Source organism: Penicillium expansum (assembly GCF_000769745.1).
Source record: "Penicillium expansum strain MD-8 chromosome Unknown contig348, whole genome shotgun sequence".
Lineage (NCBI taxonomy): Eukaryota > Fungi > Ascomycota > Eurotiomycetes > Eurotiales > Aspergillaceae > Penicillium > Penicillium expansum.
In genome coordinates, this window is record NW_015971310.1 from 48,988 (window position 1) to 63,576 (window position 14,589).

The window sequence follows — 14,589 nt, forward strand, 5'->3', positions numbered from 1 at the left end:
GAGGAAATTTGGAGGAGAGATGGGAGTCACTGAAGAGTTGCACAAAAATCGGCGCAACGAGGAAAGACGGGGGTATATGAGTCGAGAAGTGACACTTTGAGGGACGTAGAAAGCCCCTTTTTTTGCTTTCTATGAATAGAGCATGGAAATAGAAGAGTGGGATGAGGGAGGAGAGCGTGGACCCGAAGAATGGTCGGGACGATAGTTCCGTTCAGATAATCGGAAAAGCGAAAATGACGGTATGGGAATGAGAAATACACGGTCTCACAGCGTTGAAGATCGGAAACAGAACAAGGATTTTATCAGATTCGCCACATTCTTCGTCACGGTATGTTACACGGTCGGTTCCGGCATTGATATTTTACACTGTATAAGAGCTAGAATAGGAGATCTAGACTAGAGTTGATCTTGAATGTCAGCAGTAATAAGGACTCGACTACTGGATATGGCGTTGACTCCATTTGGGGTCATCGTATCCATCCAGATCGACGGTGCATATGAAGGTGAACTTGTAATTTACTCGTATTTGGTGGCGTTGAGAACAGCCGAGGAAAGTCCCGGCTGGCTATTAATCGGAACGATCATACGTACTCCGTAGTAAGATGTCAGATGATTGCAATTTAAACTATTATTCCTTTAACCTACATCTTACGTTTACAGGGGTTCTACAGGGATAATTTAAATTGCAATTGCAGAAAAAATGTATGTTCCGGGGTGGGCCGATAGAAAATGTTGAATATGGAACATGGAACACGTGTAATGTTCGTAACATGACAATACCATACACATTACCTCGGTTATCAGATCAATCAGATAGCAAAACGGCGGATTTGTCCGCCTGTTCGAGTAATCAATCCCATCTGATAACCACCACTTTACATCTCCACATGTAAGCATGTGTTCTCTCCCAACCGGGGCAATCCCGGAAAGGGGTTACTTGTATTGCAATAAAAATCCCCTGACCCCAAGCCTCAAGCCCCCCATTCTTGCAAAATACGAGATGGATCTCTCTCTATACGACTCCCCACTTTCCGACCAGCCGGACCTAAACCTGTGTATCCTGTTGGCCCATCACAGCTCTCTTAGTCTACACGTCCCTAACCCTCGGTAAATCAATTTCCCAACCATTTGGTCCAAAGTGGGGATGCCAGGCCAAGATCAATCAGTGGGTCAGGTTGAATGAGCTAGGGATGTTCTAGAAAAACAGTAAAACAGATCATCCCTGGAGCTTTCAGCCTGAAAGATTCGCTGGTGGACTGGTTGGTAATTCAATAATCATACGTAGCCTGAAACTACTCCCTGCCGATATCGCAAGCTAACTACTCCATACATAGCTCATATCCGAGACTTTTTGGTGTGTCACTAAGTCTCTATTCTATGTTCCGTACCAATTATGGTGCTGTTGGATTGATCCACTCTATCTTCTTTGTCACGCCGGGTAAGGAGGCCGGGGTTTGCATACAAAGGAGTCCTGAAGGTTATAAAGTTTTTTTATTTTTCAAGGGGAAAACCCTCTAGAAGGGCTAACGGGTTCCATCTGATAACTTAATTTTAATGCCGATGGCTGAATGGTCCAGCCCTTGCTCTTGAAAGTCTTCGAGACATCTAAATCGAGTAACTATCCCCATGAATAGGGGTGGGCGCCACGTCATTATTGTACGAGTCCGTTTGGACAACATGAACGAAATAATGATACTCAGTAATGATAAAAGCACAGTCTCAAGATCATACCTATATACGGAGTACTTCACGTCATCACATCATCAAAATAAACAATCCCTCCAACAGCCAAACATAGACAAAAATAAAGATTAATAACAGAAAAAGAAAAAAGGCATACACTTCAAGCCAATCAAGCATGATCTTAACTATTCGCATCCCTCTGAACCAAAGCCACAGGCGGAATAAAATGATGTTTCCCCCGAACTAAATAATATATCGTTGCAGATCCAACGATGCCAACATACATCGCCACGCTCCAGTTCATCGTTTCAACAGTTACTTCCGTCGTCAGGGGGAAGAACGCAAAGACATAAAGCGGACAGAGGAATGCCAACGCCCCAATATTCACCGCCATGCCAAACTTCCCAAGTGACCACCGGTGGTGTGGGAGCGGCTCGCCCCGGACCCGTTTTAGGAATACGCACCCGATAGAGATGATATACGCGGACAACAGGGACGTTATGGTGAGTGAAATGACCGCGTTCAGAGCGACCTCCGACCCGATGTTGATCATCGATAGTAGTACTGTGATGATCAGAGATACCATCACGGAGTTGAGTGGAATGTTCCAGCCTGGTGTGACCTAGTGGTTACATATTAATACAGCTGAGGTTTACACATCTTATTTTTGATGCCAGGGATTAGAAAAGAAAGAAGACGTGGCTTACATATGCAAAAAAGGACGAAAAGGGCAGCCCCTCATCCCGCGCAAACGACCAGAGCTGGCGTGATGCCGTCGCAACTTCGGTGATTGTGCTAGCGGTTAGTGTTACCACCAGCACTGCTGTCATGGCGTTTGTAGCGGCGAAGCTACCCGTGGTGTTGTAGAAGATCTGAATAAACGGGAATCTCGTCGGAGTGTCGAGGACACTGTCGACCTCGCCTAGTGTGAAGCATAGTGTGACTAACATGATGAATCCCAACACGCCGTTGACGGCAACAGAGGTCATCATTGCCTTTGGGAGTGTCTCTGATGCATCTTTGATTTCTTCGGCTTCTGAATGTCAGCACGATATGACAGTTGTAAGGTCGTTCATAGAGTTCTTTCTTACACATATGAACCGAGCAATCATAACCAAGCATGGATGTTATGGTAGTAGATAAGCCGACCAATGTTGCCGTCCCAGAGCTATCCCAGCCACCCCCGTTGTTGAACGTGGTGAAAACTGCTTTCGCATTGTTGCGTGGTGCGAGCACCCACAACGGGATAATGATGGCGAACACGCCAACAATATGAATGATCAAAATCAGCCCTTCCACAAAGGGAAGATTCTTGGCTAGGAAGGTGTTGAATAAGATTGAGAATGTCGAGATGGCAATTACTAACATGGTCCCATGCCATCGCTGGAAGTCATAGTCCGGCTGGTTCAAGACGATCAGGCCTTGAATGATTGTGCCAGCGAGATAGGCGATGGACACAATGGCGCATTGCCACCCCATAGCAGAAAGCCATCCTGAGATGATATGTTAGCTAATTAGACTTAGACAGGGACTATTTAGCTGTATTACCTGTGATATAGCTGAGATACTTCTGTCCTCTCTTTGGTGCGAACTCCGACACCCAATGATACTGACCACCAGCAGTGGGAGCCCTAATTGTCAATTCATTGATTAGCGGCCGATATGGTCAGGGGAATCAACCTATCAGTCACATACATCGAGGCCATCTCAGCAATGCTGGCATAGACAAGGGTAAACCCAATTGTGACGCCGACGAACCCCCATATCAAGCCCGCTGTACCGCCGTCGGTCAAGCCAGCCGCCAGCAATCTATTAATGGAATTAGTGGTCTGCATAATCACCATATGCAGGGACTAGCACGTACGTCAAGATAACCTCCCATGTGCAGATCAAAGTACATCCGAATCCAACAATAGAGACGAACCGAAAGTTTCTCTTCGTGATGTTAGCAAGGTTAACGCGCGACCGAAGCAATAAGAGCGGAGCAACTTACTCGCAGAACCTGCACTCGACCAAGAGCATTCATATCACGCCGATCTGCCAACGTGCCCATATATCGAGGCTCAACAAGGCCTTTCTGCGCATACTCCTCGTCAAGGCCAGTCATCGTCTGTTGTGAGTCAGGTCTGGACCTGCTGAAGACCGTCATGATCGCGCGTGTGACTGAACGACTAGATAAAGATCTATTTAACAAGAGGCAGGGAAACTCTCCGCAAAGAAATAGGGAGTTGCGAGAATTAAAAAAAACCTATATCGCCTGGCAACTCGACGCTCGAAGGATCTAGGATGCGAAGTATAAAAGCGCCCAGCGACCAAAGCACCCCCTATTGAAACCAACAAAAGTGGCTGTAACCAGAAGAAGCAGGTATCAGGAGAAAACCCAAAGGACTGGAATCATGACGGCCACTGAGTTGCCGGGGTTGAAGCGTGGTATTGACGTGGGAGCAAGGCATGGCTTGGGAAAAATTCTGGCGGGCCATGTGGGAGAGAACAACTCCTCGGAATACTCAAGCAGTGATCCAAATGACACATCGTTCTTTGTTCTAGAGTGCTGCATCTAATCTAATTGGGAATGGGACTGTTGGAGCTCATTTTTGGAGTTCGATATCCCTTGTCTGTTACCCAGAATGGGGGACATTGCCGCCTTGCATGCCAGGGGGGTTATCGATTCGTTTCTAAAATTGGGAGAAATTGGAGTTTGGACTGACTATTGGGGTTGTAATGCTACTTTAAATCCTTCTATGCTATCACTGTTGTATCTAAATAATGACTTGTTTCTCTCTTTTACGACCACACTCACCAAAATGATAGACAACAGAAAGTACAAAATACAAACAATCCTAACCCCTTGAACAGACCTGGCACTACTACCCAATACATTTCTGATGCATCACTCGCGCTAGCCCTATTAATCCCTGTCGCCCATCCCCTCAATACTTATCCCCCAGACGATTCCGCCACACTCCATGCCTGCCTCGAACCAAATGACGGGTGAATGCATAAACCCCTCGCTTTCTTTGCCCAAGAGCAAACAATATGGCCTATCGGATTACAACCTCCCAAAGACCCACAGCCTAATTCTGAAGGGGCGCACGCTGATCGACGACCCTACAGCGGGCCGCCGTGCTCTAAGTGTGCCCACGGCGAAGTACTCTGTACTACGTCAAAGTTCGACGTGAGGGAGAGAAGGCAAATCGACATTCCAACCAGATGACCTGAACTTACACCCAAATGACAATAATTGCCACCATTTATGCCCTCCATTAGAAGAAAGGGATAGACCCGCCATGTACATTCGAATTCCCCTCCAGCATTCGCCCACATCGAGCGAATCCCACAAGGCCTACTTACGTACATACCTGGACTCACTAGTTCATGTTTCTATCGGGTATCGGCATATGATCTCCAAGACAGAAACCATCGCAATCACAAGCGCACCGTAGGAGAAACGGAAACTAGCCCAACCATTATCGCCGCGCCTTGACGGCCGCATATCTCCTGCTTCGGCTTTTCTACACAATGTATACAAGCGTCTCGGTCTTGAGTTAACCCCCTTTTTTCATGTTCATTTCTGTCACCCCCTCCAGTCCACATGGCTCCTAGATCTGACAGCCTTCCACGATCGCTTCTGTGTCTGTGTTGATCAGCGCAACTCATATATACATTCCACATAACACCCCAGTATATCCATCCCTCCGCATGACAACCACGAGAAGGTTACTTGTCTAGAATCTGTCGCTCGTGGTGGCTCCTGCTCCCTGCCCCTTGCCATGGGCCCGTATGTGCCGCCAGGCCAGTCGCCGCCCTTCGAGGTCGTCGATGACTTGCACCATGGTGCATGGCTGATAATTACTGCTGCGCTGGGGCTAGTTGTCTCCCTCGTGTGCTTTTTGATTCGGCTGTACGTGCGACTCATGCTGATTCCACCTTTTGCACGCGATGATTGGGTTTTATTGGGTGCTACGGTGAGTTAGGGCTTGAAAGTTCGAGTCTAGCTTGGCTCGAATAGATGGATTTCTTGAGCACATTGCTGACATATATCATTGAAATTGCTATACAGGCTATCGCTGTGGTGCAATCAAGTCTTGTGTTTTATGCGTGCTCGCGCGGATTCGGAACTTCTATATCGTTATTGAAGGATGGCCGACTAAATCAAATTCAAGCTGTAAGTTGTGATTTGATATTATATTGCTTTATATCAATGGACCCAAACTGAGAAGCTACCTAAGTTAATTGCAACAAGCGATATCATTGCGCTGATAATTATCTACCTCTCCAAATGCTGCGTTGTGGCTATCTACCTCCGCCTCACGCCACAGAAACCACATAACCGCGCATCCTGGGCGACCCTAGCTTTGTGTACTGCTTGGGTTATCCCGGCTATATTCATCGTCCTAGTCAACTGTGAGCTAAACACACCGTGGCGGAGTGACGGCGGACAATGCACCGACTTGGTATGTAAAATCAGCAATGATATATACCCTCACCAAATCCCCGAAGCGTCTCTAATCTTGCAAGAGTAGTACATACGATGGCAATTCATCGCTGCAGTCGACGTTATAACCGAACTCCTCCTCTTCATCCTAGCCGTGGTCCTCCTAAAAGGCCTCTTCATGTCCGTTCGCCGCAAACTAGCCGTCGGCTTCGCATTTATATTCCGTTTTCCGTGAGTCAAACGCATTTACATTCGCATCCATATCCCACTTCAATCCCAAAACCAACACTAACCGCCCAATCCAAGCCTCATAATTTTCTCCCTGGTCCACATATCAGCCCTCCACACCTCCCTAAATAGCACAGACACTACCCTCGCTGCCGTCGAACCGACAGTCTGGATGCAGGTCGAACTCCACTACGCCCTAGTGGCATGCAGTGTATTCTGTCTCAGACCTTTCATGGCAGCCGTCAGCACAAACTACGGTACGGCGGGCGACTCGACACTGGAAGGTAGCGCGTCGAGATCAAACGGCACGAAAGAAAGCTCGAAGACCGGATCTGGCTCGGGCTCGAATTCGAACACCGCTTCGAGATCCTTATCACAATCTCGCACACAGAGGAAAAGAGCAGGTACGGGATCAAAGCTGCCGATGGTGCCTCCGGCCGCTGGTGGTTCTAGTTCTGGCTCTGGTTCTGGGTCACGACTGTCGGAGATTCATGGCCCAGGTCGGAGTGCTCCGTTATGTCTTGATGCCAGCCCCCGTGCACACGGAGCACTTGGAAATAATCAAAGAGATGGGGATAGTGGCAAGTCAGATACGGTGCGGGTGCCAATGCGCCGATCGATGTTCCCGCTCAGCGCACCGCGCAAGAAGCTGAGCTTTCAAGTTCCGGAAAGAGGGAAGAATGGCGCGAGGAGTGCGTCTGGGGGGCCGTTTACGGTGGAGTCGGATTTGATTGAGCTTGTTCCGAGGCCGCATACGCGGCATGCGAGTGAGGTAACCGATGGAGGGGATGCGGAGGGGACGGATAAGATGGTTATTCATAAGGAGATTCGGTACTCGATTCAATATGAGGATGAGGAGGAGCTGAGGAGGCGGGAGGATTCGAAGATTAATTCTGTTGATGTTTCTGCTTATGTATAATCTATTTTGTATTATGGCTTCTTGTATGTAATATTGTGCATAGATAAATCGGGGATTGTGATATCCTTTGCTCTGATGGATGTGGAGGAAGTAGATGCTGCATATGATATTGAAAGCATTGATGCATGTAACGCCGGTCTTGTCGAATCAAAATAAGGTAATGCTGATAATAAAAGCTGTACATGAAATTTTAATATTAGAACGCTTCAGTTTGGCCGCTTGAAAGGGTGGGCTTCGGTGCTCCTAGAAAGAGAATTATGAGCTCGTGAAGACAGGATAAAAACAGCTGGGAGCAAACATACAGCACATAGTCGTCCAGACTGATATGATCTGGCTCAGAAAAGATGAGATAGAGGTACTTCAAAGTCTCGGCAAGCCAAAAGCTTTCCATTTTGTCCTCGTGTTTCGGTTTTGCGTGACGCACATCGTTGATAGACGAATGGCCAAATTTAGTTCGAGTCGCCTTATCAATGTTCTTGAACATGCGCCACGCGGAGTCCTGAAGAGTCTTATCTCCAGTAATCCGGTACATGACGAACAGGGACTCGATAGCTTCAGGTCTAGACGGGTAGTATGTTAGTGAACTGCACCTCGAGGAATGAGATAAAGCCATACCTGAGCTTATACGATGCATCTGGAACACTAGTCACGCCTGGCGGTAGATGCTCAGCCTCGATGTGGTCCTCTGCTTTCTCGCGGTCCTCCTCAGTATCAATGGATTGTGATATGACATCTGACATCCACTGCTCTTCATCCCATGGACAATCATCAATGTGCTCGCAAGGACTGACTTTGAATACCTCCGGCATAATCCCTGTAGGCATAACATCGTATGCCCAGACACAGCCATCAGTAAGTCCCCGGGCAACGTACATATCCTCCGGCCGGTTGAAAACCTTAGCTCCAATAGCCACGGTGCCACCCATGAAGCACTTGAGGTGATCAGGCGTGTACTGGAAGGTCTTTGTGTTACCCCGCATTGCAATAACGTTAGCCGTGAAGAGAAAGTGCTGATCCTCGTCCTGGGTCATTCCTCTGAATAGTAGATTCTCGTTGAATGTTTCAATGGCTTTTTCGTACATCCGGTGATATTTGTCCGTCTGTGCGCCCAGAAGAATGTGTTCTTTGGGCAAGTACTCGTACGCGGAATCGGCACATCCCCCAATGGTGAATTCGGAGTTGTCAAATGTCATTCGGTCGGTGTCAATCCATGTCGGCCACATGCCAGGCATTCGGGTCTTGTCTTGTCCAATCTCGAGCTCGTTCATAATTCGCTGAACGGCATCGTAGTACTTGGGATCCCCAGTTAATTGGGTTAGGCGAGTGAATTCCATTGTCAAGGAGCCCATTTCCGCTAAGCTCGTGCGTGACGATGGTGTGATTTCTTTGCCTTGGGCGGATCTAGGTATCGTCAGTCCCGAATTCTTGTTGCGTAGCGTATATTTTGGCATACCTAGTCCACTCCCAGCGCACTTGGGGCATGCGGTTATGCGTATCAAACGCATTGAAGATCATCTCGCCCAGTTCGACAGCCTTTCTCAGCAGGATAGGGTGTTTTCCGTCGGTCAGGTCATGAGCAGCAATAAAGCCACCCATATAGCGAATGATGATTTCAAAGACAGGCACATGCCCGCTCTTAGTCGTTGTAAAGTCAATTTCTTCCAGAGCCTCCAGAGCCAGCTGCAGCTCATCATCCAGTCCCATAATCACAAGCGCATCTAGCGAATCGACAAGCGTGGCACCCCAGCCATTGAAGGTATCCCGGTACCCTCCAGTGCGGGGTTTCACCTCATCTCGCATCCACGCATGATCTTTATATCCATTCCATGAATGAAGAAACGCCTCCTTCACAGCATCCCGCTTCTTGAGTCTGGTCTTGCGATCGGCGCGGGTTTCTTTGGGAAAGTCATGCTGGATGCGGGGGATTTTTGCTGAACTTTTTGGCAGTGGGATGTACTCTGCAACGGGAAATCGCTCTGTGACTTTATCTAGACGAATGGCATCATGCCGAACGGTGTTGTCTTTTCTGGAGATTGGTTTTGTTAGGCGACCTCGGTATGTTTGTGTACTAGGGAGCCAGAAGAAGAAAAAGTATGTCGCGACAATGAGAAAGAATGCTGTTGATAAAGGTCGGTTTTTGTGTCTGTTATACATAATGAATGAATGGAGTAAGGGTGTCCCGAAATGACAAAAAAAATAACAAAAGAACGGTCATGTGAAGTCCAGAGAAGGAGTGGAAGGATGTATGTTGTATAAGTCAAATGTAGGGACCAGTAAAGAGGACCGGCATTGATGTCTCAGAGAGAATAAGATCCCTGGCATTTGGAGCAAAGGAGGAAATGGACACATTTTTACGGAGTACACAGTGTGGCACGTCATGGCTTGTGAGAGGTCTCTGCGAAGGGGAATCAGACACGGCCGAGTTCTTTGGAGCTCCATTGATCGTCCTTGGTGGCTTTTGGAATTTAGTGCCAGGCATGATATCGCAGTGGTATAGTTGTAATGATTGGTGCAATTTGACAATGTCACCCCCTTCACACCTGGCCACACAAGACTGCAGGATCCATGCCGTAATGTTATTATTAGAATGTCAATGGTCAAGTCTAGACTTGCGATAAAAGTGCCAAGAGGTTCTTATGTCTCTCGAGGCTGTGCACAGTCTGAGGGCGCCACTAACCCCACTGCGGCCCCTGACTCTCTCTGATGGAGTAAGGGTTGATCTTGTCAATTTTTAGATTAGAAGATCGCACAATAGGAACGTGTGAATATGAAAGCATGTGCTTTGATATCCATATGTATGTTGTAACATGACTTGATATGTAGCCAAGGGAGCCTGAGAACTATCGGGAAGCCGTAGCACTACATACTCAGGTCATTCTACCTTATTTCCTCGTAAAATAACTTCAGCCCTGCCCAGGCCCGCGGGTGGAGTCTAGTAGTCACGTGGATTTCCCAGGGTCCCAAGCACGTGATGTGATATCATGGCCTTGTTTATCCTACTGGACCTCGATAGTGATTACGTAGACACACATAAGATTTCCAAGAGGTTGACTTGAAAAAGAAGCATCCTGCGCAGAAGCACATCGGTTGAGAAGGATGTGCATCAGCTTATCGCCTCGAGCGATGTGATTAAAAATCCATTCTTCAGTGTACTTTTTACCAGGACGTATTGGCTCTAGGCAATGGAAAGACCGTGCAGTGGACATCAACGCGGTAGTATCATGGAGATTCTCTATCACAGACTCTCCCAAGTCGAGGCTGGCTGACCAAAAGGAAATATATATAGAGACCAATTGGGTAAATAAGTGGGTCAAGTCAGGCATATATATTACCGCTTGTGAATTATGGGCGGGTAATTAAGCGTTATATGTACTTAGGGACTGCTACTAATAATGGATCCCTACGGATATAAGGACCGTTTGGTATTCGCTTTCACTATACCATGAAGCGGGGCAGACAGGGAGAGAGAGGAAGAGAGAGGAGGGAAAACGATCTACAATAAGTACATACCAGAAGTGGGGGTATGTAGGTCATTGTTAACAGATCTGCTCTGCTCGGTCAAGTCCGTATGAAAGAAAAAGCAAAGAAAGGAATATAAAACGGCCCATAAGAATCCATCCGAGGCGCGCAGAATGCCGATATACCATTGAGAATCAACTAACTACCTGATGTCTGCGCTATATATCGTTTGAGCAGAAGTTTCTACTGGTAGGCAAACACCAAAAAAAGCGTATTTTGCCTTCCAATAATAAGAGATAACAGGTGGAGACCGAGTAAAGCTCACATTTAGCCAAAATTGGAGGGCACCATATGTTCCATGATATCTTCTCCAATTATCTCAGTCTCCCGAGGGACCAACTCAGATCCAGTCTAGGACCACTAAGATTTCCGCGAGAATTCACGTAGTTAGCGAATCTCTCAGGATCTATAGCAGTTGTATCACCCATAATTCATCCTCAGATTTCGAAGAATACTGGTGACGCGAAGAGCAGAAATATCGTTCTTTTATATTTCAGCCAAGTGAAATTAAATCGAAAGAAGATGAGGTTCTCACGTTGATGAATCAGAATGAGATTTACTATAGGATATGAAAGCTGCCATCAAACTACATTTCCGTCACTGCTATATGATCTGGAATAGTCGCAATTTCTCCACTCTGATTGCAAGCAGCAATGCGAGCAATCTCGAACACTTCATGGCTGGTATTTTAAACTAGGCGTGTCAAAGGACTTCATGAGCGAATCATTTCCTTGATGGGTGTTTTTATGACAGACTTTTACCTCCCTGTATGAGTGTGCATACAGTGGTGTCGGGCCAGACAGCGGTTAACGCTTGGAATGAATGTAGTGGAAGGGTTTACTATCGGTGCCTTCAAGAGCTAAAGATCGAAGATGAAAGCAACATTGGAAATGTATCAATGACTTTCAATATTGCAATAAGATAATTAACAAATATCTGTGTTGAAAGGAAAGGACTTGGTTTCGATGCTGGAGGTTGAAGTGTTTACATTAGGTGTTTGCTCTGTTTGCACCCCGATGTTATATCATGCCCAGGCTTTCATTTGGAGGCCGACCACTTGATTCCCCAGAACAACCTCGTATACATAAAAATTGTCCAAAGGTACCGGATCCTTCTCATTATCAGTGCTTATACTAATCAGACTATATAGATTGCAAAGCTTTCATCCGGTTGGGGAATCTTCTATTATCATTCGTCTGACGTTTGACTTGATCATCATTTTTATTGACCGATCTCTATATCTATATTGCATGGTCGCGACCTGATACACAGTCTCTGAATCAATCCTCCAACAGGACTGAAGACCACCCGGGAACTTATCACCGCGATCTTCTCAACGCGTCAATTCCCCAATTGATATTGCTCAGCCAAGCACTACATTGACCATTAATCCCATCTCTTCGTCTGCACCTGCTCAGAATATAAGAAGAAAACAAGCACAAAAAATGCCTATCACAGGGTAAAACATCCTCTTCCAATCCTGCCCGAACCCCTAAACTAACACCACAAAGCGTCTACTTCATCCCCTCAAACCCAAACGCCTCAACAGCCCTCCAAATAATAACAGAGCGCCTCCGCGCCGCCTTCCCAAATGAAGAACTAACACCAATCGGCCGCTGGGGCCTGGAACAAAAGCTCCTCCGCGACACCCCAGGCTTACTTCCCTCCTCCTCAAACTCAAACAAAAAGCCCCCAAACCCACGCTATATGCAATTCCTCTCATTAACCCACTACCCAACCCACGGCTTCATCTACACCTCGGAGCCAGAGAAACCCGCCTCAGCACCAAATCAAAACCAAAACCAAGGCGCGCCCGGCCCCGTAAATGCCATCGCGCCAGACCACTCCCCCTCCCCACCGATGGTCATGACTACTATCCCACCTTCCTCATACGGAACCCTCTTCCAGCATTTTACCTACGCGTGCCAGCCATTCTGGAGCCACCGACTTACCCTAGCTGTCCCAAATGGCATCGTCTATGAGGTTGGCGACTTCCGCGTGCGTCTTGGTGACGTGCGGCAGACGTTCCCGACGGCGCGAGTGCGTGGTACGGTTGTTGAAATTGAATGGCGTGGTCCGTCGGTTGTGGAGGCCATTCCTGTGGATCGGGAGGATGGGTCGTTTAGTGTTGGTGTTGGTGCTGGGGGTGATGGTGATGTTGAAGCTGCGGGTATCGACCTCGCTAGCTCAGCAATTGAGGAGTCCGATATCGATGCTGAGTATGCGGCGACTGCTTCGCTGATTCGGGAGTTTTGGGGGAGATTGGGTGTTGAGGCTCGGGAGGCCATTCTTATTCCGAATGTTGGAAAGGAGGTTAAGGATCGGTTGAGGAGGTGGAAGATGGCTGGGTCTGGGATTGATGCTAGGGTTGATACTAGTGTTGATGGGGCTGTCCCAGTGGTTGGTGAGCGCACTGAGGATGATCCTGATCCGTGGTCTGGGGCGGATGTTGCGAGGCAGTTTATGGAGGTTTTGAGGTTTAATCGATAGCTGTATGCTCAAATGGTGGGATTTGGTTGCTTTTTATGCGCTTGCTACGGTGTTTGGCGGACATGGCTAGTTGGCACAGGGCAGCGACGTTGAAACAAGCCCAGCATCATCAGGGTTATAGGGAGAGAGCCATCATTCCTATATTGTGAACACTTGACCCAAAGTACCGCCCAATTCTTTCCGTCTGCATTTCAAAGCACACGCTTAATCATAAATCATCCAAGATGTATAGCCTAGTAAGCATAGACTACAGGAAATCGGTATTGGAAAATTGAAATAGAAGAGAAACATTCTCGTTAAAACCCCGCGACGTCAGCTAACATGGAAAAAGGCGTATGGTGGGAACGCGCCGTTTATTTTTGCATCATGAGCTGAACGAACTCGTTGTCTGTATGGAAATGGAGAGGTTAGCATCTGTGCAGACAAGTGCGGATAGGCTCCAAGATTGTTTTCAAAACATACAATCGATCCGTCCATCACCATCCTGGTCCGCCTCGCGGATCATCTCATCCACCTCGTCGTCGGTCAGCTTCTCACCGATGGAAGTCATGACGTGGCGCAGCTCGGCGGCGGAAATGAAACCGTTGTTATCGCGATCGAAGACCTTGAATGCCTCGCGGATCTCCTCCTCGGAATCGGTGTCCTTCATCTTACGAGCCATCATGGTGAGGAATTCTAGCGCGGGTCAGTAGCCGTCTCTCATTTATATCAGTGGGTTATGGTCAAGTACCAGGGAAGTCAATGGTGCCGTTGTTGTCGGCGTCAACCTCGTTGATCATGTCCTGCAACTCAGACTCGGAGGGGTTCTGGCCCAGCGAGCGCATGACGGTGCCAAGCTCCTTGGTGGTAATTTGTCCTATTGGTAGGATTATATGTTAGAATAATTTCTCTCGAAGTTCCATCGCGGAGGAGACTGTTGTGGCCTCGACTGAGCTGTCGGGCGCGACCACCACGTACCATCGCCATCCTTGTCCTATTTCACAACAAAACAAACTCCGGTCAGCATGTTTTCGACAACCACGTCTTCGAACTGTATTTAGAATCACTCACAAACAGGGAGAAAGCCTCCTTGTACTCAGACACTTGCTCTTCGGTGAGGGAATCAGCCTAGAGGATGCGATTATTAGTGAGGTTCAGAAGAACAATGATGCCCCGCAATGAGGGGGTTTTGTTTTCGACAACACAACTGATAAGTTAGGGGGTCAGGAACATACCATGATGAATGTGGATGGGAAAATACAAAGTAAGGAGGGGTCAAAAATGAAGAGGATCAAATGAAGAAGAGGGTTAAGGGGAACAGCCTTACGAGAGTTAC

At 47.5% G+C, this 14,589-nt stretch overlaps 5 protein-coding genes across 5 annotated transcripts; 2 read left to right on the top strand and 3 right to left on the bottom strand.

Moving 5' to 3' along the window:
- Nucleotides 1-1,864: 1,864 nt before the first annotated feature.
- PEX2_097590 (putative GABA permease) lies at nucleotides 1,865-3,790 on the bottom strand (the record flags this gene model as incomplete). Its single annotated transcript, XM_016747029.1, has 7 exons — nucleotides 1,865-2,305; nucleotides 2,391-2,717; nucleotides 2,776-3,176; nucleotides 3,232-3,314; nucleotides 3,379-3,492; nucleotides 3,548-3,618; nucleotides 3,677-3,790. 7 exons carry the CDS (start codon nucleotides 3,788-3,790, stop codon nucleotides 1,865-1,867), a joined length of 1,551 nt encoding a protein of 516 aa, XP_016598598.1.
- Nucleotides 3,791-5,453: 1,663 nt separating this feature from the next.
- Nucleotides 5,454-7,265, top strand: PEX2_097600 (uncharacterized protein; the record flags this gene model as incomplete). Its single annotated transcript, XM_016747030.1, has 5 exons — nucleotides 5,454-5,648; nucleotides 5,847-5,848; nucleotides 5,927-6,137; nucleotides 6,207-6,349; nucleotides 6,425-7,265. The coding sequence occupies 5 exons, from the start codon at nucleotides 5,454-5,456 to the stop codon at nucleotides 7,263-7,265; spliced, it is 1,392 nt and encodes a 463-aa protein (XP_016598599.1).
- A 206-nt stretch (nucleotides 7,266-7,471) lies between these two features.
- Nucleotides 7,472-9,419, bottom strand: PEX2_097610 (glycoside hydrolase family 47 protein; the record flags this gene model as incomplete). Its single annotated transcript, XM_016747031.1, has 4 exons — nucleotides 7,472-7,508; nucleotides 7,568-7,825; nucleotides 7,881-8,666; nucleotides 8,719-9,419. The coding sequence occupies 4 exons, from the start codon at nucleotides 9,417-9,419 to the stop codon at nucleotides 7,472-7,474; spliced, it is 1,782 nt and encodes a 593-aa protein (XP_016598600.1).
- A 2,810-nt stretch (nucleotides 9,420-12,229) lies between these two features.
- On the top strand, nucleotides 12,230-13,274 carry PEX2_097620 (uncharacterized protein; the record flags this gene model as incomplete). Its single annotated transcript, XM_016747032.1, has 2 exons — nucleotides 12,230-12,243; nucleotides 12,296-13,274. 2 exons carry the CDS (start codon nucleotides 12,230-12,232, stop codon nucleotides 13,272-13,274), a joined length of 993 nt encoding a protein of 330 aa, XP_016598601.1.
- A 353-nt stretch (nucleotides 13,275-13,627) lies between these two features.
- Nucleotides 13,628-14,491, bottom strand: PEX2_097630 (calmodulin; the record flags this gene model as incomplete). Its single annotated transcript, XM_016747033.1, has 6 exons — nucleotides 13,628-13,662; nucleotides 13,737-13,949; nucleotides 14,005-14,130; nucleotides 14,232-14,247; nucleotides 14,325-14,381; nucleotides 14,489-14,491. The coding sequence occupies 6 exons, from the start codon at nucleotides 14,489-14,491 to the stop codon at nucleotides 13,628-13,630; spliced, it is 450 nt and encodes a 149-aa protein (XP_016598602.1).
- Between the last annotated feature and the right edge of the window lie 98 nt (nucleotides 14,492-14,589).